General features: G+C 50.7%; 1 protein-coding gene across 1 annotated transcript in view; it reads left to right on the forward strand.

Annotated features, from left to right (window-relative positions):
- The window catches only part of FTSJ3 (FtsJ RNA 2'-O-methyltransferase 3), a 75,989-nt gene that overhangs the window by 36,040 nt on the left and 27,943 nt on the right, over positions 1–12,006 (forward strand). The window contains exon 13 of the mRNA XM_040321025.1: positions 4,237–4,372. Coding sequence (XP_040176959.1) covers positions 4,237–4,372 — 136 coding nt within the window. The remainder of the gene's footprint in view (positions 1–4,236; positions 4,373–12,006) is intronic.

The raw sequence follows: 12,006 nt of genomic DNA on the forward strand, positions 1-12,006 counted from the left end.
AACTATGGTTACGCAGGCGCAATTGCTCTCTGAATCCGGGCCAATGTTTGAAAAATTATTTTAGGCCTAAAGATTACATAAACCCCCCAAAAGATGATATATTTTCTGAAAGCAGACACCCTAGAGAATACAATTGTGGTCGTTCCAATTTTTTTACATAACACGATATTTTTGCAAAGGCCTACGAAACTTTCACATGTAACGTGTGTATTGCAATCATATAGCTAGATTCACGTAGGGTGTCCTAACTTTGCGGCGGCGTAGCTTAGCGTGTTTAGGCTACGCCGCCGTAAGTTAGCGAGGCAAGTACTTGATTCTCAAAGTACTTGCCTGCTAAGTTACGGCGGCGTAGCCTAAAGCGGGCGGGCGTAAGGGCGCCTAATTCAAATGTGTCTGAGGGGGCGTGTTTTATGATAATGAGGCTTGACCCAAAGTGATTGACGTTTTCTCGTAACTGCGCATGCGCCGGGCGCCTACATTTCCCAGTGTGCATTGCGGCTAAGTCCGCCGCACGGGCCTATTGATTTCGACGTGGACGTAAACGACGTAAATCCCTATTCACGGACGACTTACGCAAACGACGTAAAATTTTCGAAGCGGGAACGGCGGCCATACTTTAACATTACTATTCCATCTATAACATGGAATAACTTTAGGCCTGATAAAGCATTGCGTAAACGGCGTATCTGTACTGCGTTGGCCGGGCGTACGTTCGTGAATAGGCGTATCTAGTGTTTTACATATTCTACGCCGACCGCAATGGAAGTGCCACCTAGCGGTCAGCCTAAATATTGCACCCTAAGATAGGACGGCGCAAGCCGTCGTATCTTAGATAGGTTTAAGTGTATCTCTGTTTGAGAATACACTTAAACCTAGGTCGGCGCAGATTCCGAGTTAGGTCGGCGTATATTATTATATATATATATTTTTACTTTTAACTTTTCCATCACATAGGGGACAAGAAGTCCCTTGCGTCATGATTTTCTGGTCACCTATCAGGTTTTCCCCCTCTCTATTTGTCATGTTTACCATTTTTGGCTTTCTACAGAACTGTAACAGAAGGGAAATCTTCCAAAGGACACTAGTTAGTTCTGGTGACAACCAAGGATTTCTTCACTTCCTGCTTTTGGCTTGGGACAGGAAGTGAAGGGAAATCTCTCCAATATAACCTTCCCCCCTATATTTAACCCTCCTATACTCTACCCTCTAGTTGTAAATGTATCTTTGAATGTTATTTGTTATCACTTTTAATAAGTGCTAAGGAATACCCGTTGATCCTGCCAAAAATCTTGTGAGCTGTTCAGTGCTTGTGCTCTCTGTTTCTGCTAACTTTAACTTTTCATCTGTAACGTTGCTCAAGTTATCTCTGAGGACACCACCACCTCTACTCTGTTATGGAGAGGGGAAGATGTTTTGTACTCCTGTTCTGGGGTGACAGTTTTTCCTAGAGGTAGACCGATATGGGTTTTTCCCTGGCCGATGCCGATATTTAGAAATCTGGGCGGCCGATATATGATGCCGATATTTTAGGCCGATTTTTTTATTTTTTTTTGGTGGCACTGGATGGCACTAGAAGATGGCACTAGCAGAAGGCACTTGTTGGCACTGGCAGGTTGCACTGGATGGCACTAAAAGATGGTACTAGCAGATTGCACTGATTGGCAGGGGGCGTTTATTGGCACTGGCAGGTGGCACTAATTGACACTGGCTTGTGGCAGTAACAGGTGACACTGGCAAGTGGCACTGGTTGGCATTGACTGGCAGGTGGCACTAATTGGCAGGTGGCACTGGGTGGCAATAGTTGGCACTGGTTGGCATTGGCAGGTGGCACTGATGCCTTTAGTTGGCACTGGTAGGTGGCACTGGATGGAAGGTGGCACTAATTGGTACTGGATGGTGGCACTGGCAGGTGGCATTGGCAGATGGCACTGAATGGAAGGTGGCACTGGATGGTGGCACTGGTATTGCCACTGGCAGATGGCACTGGATGGCAAGTGGCACTAATTGGCACTGGCAGGTGGCACTGGTGCAAAAAAAATGGTGTCACCCCCCCCTCAGTACAGACCCCCTCTCCCTCCAGTATAGACACCCCCGCCACCTGCTACAGACACCAGAGAGCGGTGTGTGTCCCACGAGCGCGGGCCCCTCCTCCTCTGTGGGCGTAAACGGAGAGGAGGGCCGCCGCGCTGGGTGTACCAAGATGGCCGCGGCTCCGGAGCTAGGCCGAAGCCGCGGCCTTTCCTGATGCTGTGACCGCGGCGGCAATACGCGGATTGCTGCCGCGGTCACAGCATCAGGAAAGGCAGCGGCTTCGGCCTAGCTCCGAATCTGTGGCACCGCTAGCGGCCATGTAAATATCGGCCTAATTTGGATAAAAATCGTCCGATTTCTCAAACGGCCAAATATCGGCTGATATATCGGTCGACCTCTAGTTTTTCCTTTTCCTTAGATAGAATACAGAAGGTAAGCGTTGTCACCCTAGGACAGGAAGTGTGTTACTGGCAGGATTAGCAGGTGAAAATTGATTGTAAACGATCACCTTGTAAAACATGGTTAAAAACATTATAAACATAAAAAAGGGGGGGAAAAGGTATTTATAATAAGTGATCACATTCCCTAAGAGCTGGAGGGAGGAGAAGCGGCAGAAGCACACTGAGCTTCCCAGTGAATAGCTGTGCGGTGAAGGCGTGTCAGGATAAGTCTGATCATTGCAGGAGAGCAAGCTGAGTTCCCAGCGTAGCTAGAGAACTGACCACACTGTGCTCTCCTGCTTAGTGTGGTCAGTTTTTAATAGTAAAGCAAGGGGGCTGGCAGGGACACCAGGGATTTCACACAAAGGAAGCAATACAAAGAGAACAGGAGACTTTATCATACAAGTACACGGTACGGCGGGTACATATCAGGAATATGAAATGTTGGTAACCACTTAAGGACCGGACCAATATGCTGCTAAATGACCCAAGTGGTTTTTACAAATCGGCACTGCGTCGCTTTAACAGACAATTGCGCGGTCGTGCGACGTGACTCCCAAACAAAACTGGCGTCCTTTTTTTCCCACAAATAGAGCTTTATTTTGGTGGTGTTTGATCACCTCTGCGGTTTTTATTTTTTGCGCTATAAACAAAAATAGAGCGACAATTTTGAAAAAAATGCAATATTTTTTACTTTTTGCTATAATAAATATCCCCCAAAAACATATATAAAACAATTTTTTTTCCTCAGTTTAGGCCGATACGTATTCTTCTACCTATTTTTGGTCAACAAAAATCGCAATAAGCGTTTATCGGTTGGTTTGCGCAAAATTTATAGCGTTTACACAATAGGGGATATTTTTATTGCATTTTTATAAAAAATTTTTTTTTTTTTTTACTACTAATGGCGGCGATCAGCGATTTTTTTTTCGTGACTGCGACATTTTGGCGGACACTTCGGACAATTTTGACACGTTTTTGGGACCATTGTCATTTTCACAGCAAAAAATGCATTTAAATTGCATTGTTTATTGTGAAAATGACAGTTGCAGTTTGGGAGTTAACCACAGGGGGCGCTGTAGGAGTTAGGGTTCACCTAGTGTGTGTTTACAACTGTAGGGGGGTGTGGCTGTAGGACTGACGTCATCGATTGAGTCTCCCTATAAAAGGGATCACTCGATCGATACGCCGCCACAGTGAAGCACGGGGAAGCCATGTTTACATACGGCTCTCCCCGTTCTTCAGCTCCGGGGAGCGATCGCGACAGAGCGGCTATGAATAGCCGCGCCGTCGTCCCGGCATGTAGAGGGGGGGCGTCCCGATCAGACCCCCGACCCACGTCCAGGCAGGGACGTACAGGTACGCCAATGTGCCCGTACGTGCCATTCTGCCAACGTACATATACATGAGGCGGTCTGGAAGTGGGTAACAAACAGAAAAGCAGTTTTATGAAACATTAAAGCTGAATTTCTCCAGGTATTGGTTGCTTTAGTGCTGTGAAGGTGGAGACCCGAGAAGGCAGACATTGACAGATATCACCTACTTTTTAGAACCTCTTTCTTTCTTTTTTCCTCCTCTCTGTGATTTCTTCTTTTCTTCCCTTTCCGGTCCCCAAATCTTCAGCACTATTGATATCTGCTATAGCTATACCTCTTATGTATTGCACAGCAACCCTGGTACAAGAAGGGTGACTTTGAGGGGGGGGGGGGTTGTTTTTCTTATGTTCGTTGTCAAAATTTTAACTTTTTTTTTATTTATTTTTTAGGAAGAAGAAGCAGTTACTGAAAGTGCAGCGCAAGCTACGAGTTAGAATGGAACTCAAGATGGATCTTCCCGGTGTTTCCATAGCCGATGATGGGGATACTGGGATGTTCTCACTAAAAACAATTGGGAAAAAAGAGGTGAGCACAAATCAAATGCTTGAAGCTCAACTCTGAGCTGCCACCCCCTGTGCCCAGTGATCTCCTATTGTCAGGGCTGTCTTAATGAGAGGACACACCTGGGCACTGCCCAGGGGCCCCAGCTGCATGGGGGGGCCCTGCACTATCCCCAAAGCAGCTGGTCCTTGTGCCCACGCTGCCCCAAAATTGGGGGGCCCCATGATGGCACTGAGAGTGATAGATACACAGGGGAAGCAGTCTGCCTCCTACCTACTTGATGTCTGTTTACCTGCACTGTCATCACTGTAGGGGCCCCAGAGCATTACTTTGCCCAGGGGCCCGTGATGCTATTAACCACTTAACGCCCGCCGCACGACTATTTACGTCCGCAAAATGGCACGGACAGGCAGAAGGGCGTATATATACGCCCTTGCCTTCTAGCGGGTGGGGGGTCTGATCGGGAGCCCCCCGCGGCGGGCGGATTCCCTCGGGGAGCGATCGCTCCCAGTAGCTGAAGTATGGGGAGAGCCGTATGTAAACACGGCTTCCCCGTGCTTCACTGTGGTGGCGCATCGATCCTGTCATCCCCTTTATAGGGGAGACACAATCGATGACTTTAGACCTACAGCCACACCCCCTTACAGTTGTAAACACACACTAGGTGAACCCTAACTCCTACAGCGCCCCCTGTGGTTAACTCCCAAACTGCAACTGTCATTTCTCTTTCGTTCATAGACGGACACAGCCTTCATTGACCTTAGGGTTATGCTTCTTCCTACCAGGAGATTTAGGCAGAATTCTACAGCACTTAAGGTGTTAAAAACTTTCCTTCATGCCGCTCCTCCCAGGGGCCTGGCTCCCCCAGGCATAACCCACACCCTGCTTTAGCAGCCTCAGTTTGTTTTCTGCCTAACGACAGGAGGTCAAGGCTCTCTCTGGAGTTCCTGGACTCTGGAGTTTTTTTCTGGCGATTTTTTTATTGTTTTGTTCCTGCATTTTGAATCCTGCGATTCTTCTATCAACAGCCGACTGGGTGACAGGCTGGGTCCTCGACCCTTGTAGTCCCCCCATGTTCGGCCTTCGAGCGTGTGCCGGGCCTCAGCTCAGCTTTGGGACGTCCACGACAGGCCCCATTGCTCCAGGGGCGGCCGGGGAACTTCGGTTCTAGGGCACACATATGACCGGTCTCTATGGCTTTGTCACAGTGTGTCTGGCCGACAGCCATGCCGTTTACGGACGTTGGTTCTGTCTGGGATACCTCCAGCCGGGTAGTCGCAGGACAGGTAAGTAGTGGCCCCTTACTCAGGTAAGTGGTCTGGCTGGTGGTTTCCCTGGGGAGGTCGACTGAGGGTTCGCCCTGCTTTCCTCTCTCCCCTTCCTCTCCCTCCTTCCCCTGACTGGGTAGTGGCTGTGAAGGGGGGCCTCCTGGGTTTGCTTTGTTACCACCGGAGCCCGTGTGTTGTTAGGGGGACTGTGTTGTTACTCTGGGGGGTGCTGCTGTGTGCTGCTGTGTTCTATGAGGTAATTTTTACCTCAGACAGCGGCCATCTTGGAAATCTCCTTGGTAACGCTGATTCTTTTCTGAGGTGACAAAGCACAGCCAGTGCTGCTGTGTTCTATGAGGTAATTTTTACCTCAGATGGTGGCCATCTTGGAAATCTCCTTGGTAACGATGTGATTCTTCCCTGAGATGACTCATCACAGCCTCTGGTCTCTTTTACCAGTTTTTAGTGCTGTGAAACGCTGTGAATCTTCCATGAGGTGAAGACACATTATAACAAGCACATCAGAGCACACCTGAGGTTTTTTTTTTCAGCTCCCTCTGCAGCTGGGTGGGGTGGTGAATACCGGGGGCCCCCATGCTCTGCAATAGCAGCAAGGAGGTGACCAGTGGGGTTTTTTTGTCCTGCCTTGCAGGGTGGGTGACTCAGCGCTGACACTATGGAACTCAAGCTATGCCTGAGTTAACCCTTAACGCCCCTGCCACATCTGTTATGTTGGCTGTCCTGGGTTTCTTGCCAGGTTTGAAGCAGCTAGTGCCCGGATGGGGGGTAAAAAAGCGCCCCCTCCCTGAAGCCTGCTTCTGGGGATGACACAGAATCGCTGTTTTTTTCTGGTTCTGTTATGTCAGAGGCTGCGGGTTTAACCCTTATGGATAGTGAGGGTGACTCTGCTGCAGTCAGTTGCTGGCAAGAATTTGTTGGAGCTCTTGTTTCTGCGGTGCGTGAGACTCTAAAAATTGAGGATGTGGCGGAGACACCTCCGTGTCAGTACCAGCACACTACCACGCACCGCTGAAGGGTTTCCTTGTGTTCCTTATTTGGACAATATGTTATACAAGGAATGGGATGCACCGCAAAAAGTTTGTCAAAAAACTTTGCAACCTGTTACCCCCTTGAGGGGGGCTTTAAAAAAAAAAAAAAAGTAGGTCTCTCCTCCGCCAGTGGACCCAGACTGCGCATGGCCACCACGTTGCCTGTGGAAGGGGCTCCTGCATTTCAGGATCCCGCTGATAGGAGAGTGGAGGCCGTGGCCCGCTCCCTATTCACGGTGGTGGGTTCGGCGGTGAGGCCGGCTCTGGCCGGGGCCCTGGTCAGGCCCCGACTTAAAGGGCGAAGCTCCTGCTGCAGGAGCTGGAAGAAGGACCTCTAAGGTGGCCTTGGTGATGGCCGTTAAGGGTGAACGGTCCTTTTGGGTCTTCCCTGACTGGCATCATTGAGGATGCCACGAGTGGTAAGCGCATGCTGTTCCCACAGTCTGGGAAGGGCTAGGGACCTCGCCCTGTACAAGGACCCTCCTTGCCTACCTCCGAGCGTTTTTCGCTCGCCCTGTGCGGTGGGGGTAGGTCTACATGGTGCTTGAATCCCCGCTGCGGGGTAGCAGCGCACCTGATACCGCATGCCTAACAAGTCTGCGGACATACCTGCTTCCGCCTGAAGGTCTGCTCCCGCCCGCATTGCGAAGTGTTTTCCTTGGGGTACAAGATTGAGTTTCTCTCTTGTCTGCCTAACAGGTTTTTTCCCTCCGGCTTCTGGCCTCCTCCGGTTCGCCGGTTGACTCCGTCGGGGGCTGTCCAGGATCTTCTGGTCAGGCGAGTGATTGTGCCAGTTCCCTCGTTGGAACGGTCTCGGGGTTTTACTCCATTCTGTTTGTGTCCCCACGGAGGATGGGGCCCGGTCGATCCTGGGCCTCAAGTCCCTCGTTTTGTTTTGTCAAGGTGGTGTCGATTCGCTTGGTAATAGCGGCACTTCATCAGGGGGATTTTCTGGCATCCTTGGATGTCATGAAAGTGTACCTGCATATCCTCAAACCACCGGAGATTCTGTGCTTTGCGGTCGGGGGGGGGGGGGCCATTTTCAATGGTGTCCTTCCCATTCGGCGGGTTTTCGTCAAGGTGCTCATCCCGATACTGGCCCGGCTGTGACAGCGGGGGTTTGTTATCATGGGATGTCTGGACGACATTCTCCTACGAGCTTCTTCGAGCTCTGCATTGGTAGAGCCGTGCCTATCACGTGTCAGGCTCTCCGAGTGTTCGGCTGGTTTCTGGATTGTCCTGAAATCAGGGTTGATTCCGTCTCGGGGATACCTGGGACTGGTCCTGGATTCCTCCGGGGCGGGAGTGTTTTTCTCCTAGCGGAAAAACTTCAGACTCTGCTATCTGCTGTGCAGCGGTTGCAGACCCAGAAGCGGTCATCTCTGCGATTCTGCAGGAAGGTTCTGGGTCAGTTGGTAGCCTCTTTCGAGGCGGTTCCGTATGCCCAATTCCACGCCAGGGTACTACGGAGGGAACTGCTGTCACGATGGGACTAGCTTCCGTCATCTCTGGATTACCAGATTCAGTTTAGTCATCTGATCATGTCTCCCCTGGTGTGGTGGCTGGCGTTTCCGGTGCTTCGGGCCGGAAAGTCATTTTTCTGCAGGCTACTGGACAGTGGTCACGACGGATGCCAGCCTCTCCGGTTGGGGAGGGGCGCTTGGGGCACCCAGTCAGCCCAGGGGCACTGGACTCAGGTGGAGTCCTGCTTACTGATCAAAGTTCTGGAGCTCCGAGCAATCAAGCTTTGCCTTGCCAGGTGGTCCCTGGATCTACAGGCCTGACCGGTCAGGATCCTGTCCGATAACACCACGTCCGTGGCGTAGGTTGATCATCAGGGAGGCACACAGAGTTCTGTTGCAGCGACGGGGGTCGCGCGCATCCTTTCGGTGGGCCAAAGGGTCCGTTCCGGCTCTATCGGCTGGGTACATTCCGGGAATACGGAATTGGCTAGCCGACTACCTAAGTCGCACTGCACTGGGCCAAGGAGAGTGGTCTCTCCACCCGCAGGTGTTTCGGGGTCTGTGCCGAAAGTGGGGCACTCTGGACGTGGACCTTCTAGCGTCCCGTCTCTATCGGTAGGTGCCACGGTTCGTGGCCAGGTTTAAGGACCCGTGGGCGGACGCGTCAGGCGCGTTGGTGGTTCCTTGGGGTCGCTGTCGCCTACTTTACACCTTCCCTCCTCGGAAGCTTCTTCCTCGCCTGCTGCGCAGAGTAGAAGCTGTAGGGATTCTATCGGTCCTGATTGCCCCAGATTGGCCACGTCGCTTCTGGTACGCGGACCAGGTGCGTCTGCTGGCAGACGCCCCCTTGCATCTTCCCCTGGGAATTGATTTTCTGTTACAGGGTCCGATCTTCCACCCTGTTTCACAGCCACCGGCCTTAGCGAGAGCCAGGGGCTTAAGGACCGAGGCCTATTGGGCTTGGTGGTCTCTACCGTGCTGCCTGCACGGAAGTCTACCTCACGTAGGTTTTTTCCTCATACATGGAAGGCATACTTCTCTGTGTGTGGGGAGATGAACTGGCACTCTCGTACATGCGTTGTGTACAGGATTCTGCTGTCTTTGCAGCAGGGAGTGGTTCAGGCTCTCGCCTTACGTACGGTTAGGAGCCAGATTTCTGCTCTGGCTGTTTTTACTTGCAGCGACCCTTGGCATCGCACTCCTCGGTGCGTGCGTTGGGTCAGGGGGTCTGGCATGTGGCCCCTCCGGTGCGCCCTCCATTACCCCCATGGGACTTGAATTTAGTCCTTTCAGTGCTTCAGGATGCTCCCTTTGAGGACATACGGGAGGTTTTTTGTTTATTGTCACAAAAGGTGATTTTATTTCTGGTAGCAATTACCTCGATCAGACGGGTGTCTGTCTGTTCTGGCGGCCTTGTCTTGCAAGGCTCCCTGCTTGGTCATCCGTAAGGATGAGGTGGTGTTGCGGCCGCAGCCGTTTTTTCTCCCTAAGGTCATTTCGGCTTTTCACTTGGATGTGGACATTGTTCTTCCATCCTTATGTCCTCAGCCGAAGAACCCGAAGGAGGCCTCTTTACATTCTCTGGATGTGGTTCGGGCCCTTCGAGTTTACTTGTCGGCGACAGCTCCGTTCCGGAAGTCGGACTCGCTGTTCGTGTCTGTGTCCGGTCCCAGTAAGGGCCTGGCAGTCTCGTCGGCCACCATTTCCAGGTGGATCCGACAGGTTGTGCTTCAGGCCTATGCCCTAAAGGGCGGGCGCCTCCCTTTCGGGTCATGGCGCATTCGACCAGGGCGATCGGAGCCTCTTGGGCCTTCCGACACCAAGCCTCTGTGTTACAGGTGTGTAAGGCTGCGACCTGGTCGTCGGTCCACGCTTTTTCAAAGTTTTATATGGTGGATGTGAGTGCATCTTCTGATGCCTCCTTCGGCCGCAGGGTGTTACAGGCGGCAGTTTACGGTTGGAGTTCCTCCGTTGAGTAACTCCGGTTTTTGTTTGGGGTGTAACCTGTTTTTGCTGTGTTATTTTTCCCACCCCTCGAATTTTTTGACACTGCTTGGGGACGTCCCTAAGGTCAATGAAGGCTGTGTCTGTCCATGAACGAAAGAGAAAAAAGGATTTTTGTACTCACCGTAAAATCCATTTCTCTGAGTTCATAGACGGACACAGCACCCACCCCTCCTTTGTTTGTACTGCTTGTTACGAACTGAGGCTGCTAAAGCAGGGTGTGGGTTATGCCTGGGGGAGCCACGCCCCCTGGGAGGAGCGGCATGAAGGAAAGTTTTTAACACCTTAAGTGCTGTAGAATTCTGCCTAAATCTCCTGGTAGGAAGAAGCATAACTCTAAGGTCAATGAAGGCTGTGTCCGTCTATGAACTCAGAGAAATGGATTTTACGGTGAGTACAAAAATCCTTTTTTTCACAATAAACAATGCAATTTAAATGCATTTTTTGCTGTGAAAATGACAATGGTCCTAAAAATGTGTCAAAAGTGTCCGCCATAATGTCGCAGTCACGAAAAAAATCGCTGATCGCCGCCATTAGTAGTAAAAAAAAAATTTTTTATAAAAATGCAATAAAACTATCCCCTATTTTGTAAACGCTATAAATTTTCCGCAAACCAATCGATAAACGCTTATTGCAATTTTTTTTTTACCAAGAATAGGTAGAAGAATACGTATCGGCCTGTTTTTGGGGGATATTTATTATAGCAAAAAGTAAAAAATATATTGCATTTTTTTTTTAAATTGTCGCTCTATTTTTGTTTATAGCGCAAAAAATAAAAACCGCAGAGGTGATCAAATACCACCAAAAGTAAGCTCTATTTGTGGGGAAAAAAGGACGCCAATTTTGTTTGGGAGCCATGTCGCCCGACCGCGCAATTGTCTGTTAAAGCGACGCAGTGCCGAATCGCAAAACCTGGCCTGGGCATTAAGCTACCTAAAGGTTCGGGGCTTAAGTGGTTAAAAAAATTGGGGGCCCCATGATGGCACTGATAGTGATAGATACACAGGGGAGGCAGTCTGCCTCCTACCTACTTGATGTCTGTTTACCTGCACTGTCACCATTGTAGGGGCCCCAGAGCATTACTTTGCCCAGGGGCCCATGATGCTATTAAGATGTCCCTGCCTATTGTCACAAGATGTCCCCAGTCTGACACCAGCATTGGGCATGAGCTCCGGCATGTTTGGATACTAGACTGGACCCGCCTGAGTTACCCTGCTGGGAAGCTTTCGTCGTGGACCGCCAATCATAAGCAGCTGAGGCATTCCCCTCCCTAATGGATCCAGAAATCTGACCCCTTTTTTTTTTTTAGGCTGTACATACCTTTATAATGTATATTTGAAATCCGGCTTCCGGGTACTTCTCCCGCGGGAGTAGGCGTTTTCAAGCTGAGCCGCAATGTAATCTGGGCGTTCGCCCAGATGATTGGTGTCTATCAGAAAATGTTCCCCCCAGCAGATAAGGTCCCGCCTCCCTTATTGCGTAGGCGCGTCACGGAGTTTCCGAAAGGAGCCGAACATGTAAAGTGGCGAGTCGGCTCTACACAGCGCCTGCGCACCGACTAGGAGCCGTGTAGAGCTGACTGCGCAGGCGCCGTATAGAGCCGACTCGCAGCTTTACCTGTTTGGCTCCTTTCGGAAACTCCAAGACGCGCCTACGCAATACGGGGGGCGGGGCCTTATCCGCCGGGGGGGAACATTTTCTGATAGACATCATTGCGACTCTCCCGCGGGAGAAGTACCCGGAAGCCGGATCTCAAATATAGATAAAATAATATCGCGTCGAAAGCGGTATTTTTCGTCCGATTTTGGGATCGTGTGTACGGGCCCTTAGTCCATGCAGGGTGGGGAAAGCCTTGGCTGATTATGATTGGTGGG

This window comes from Rana temporaria, chromosome 8 (assembly GCF_905171775.1).
Source record: "Rana temporaria chromosome 8, aRanTem1.1, whole genome shotgun sequence".
Classification (NCBI taxonomy): Eukaryota; Metazoa; Chordata; class Amphibia; order Anura; family Ranidae; genus Rana; species Rana temporaria.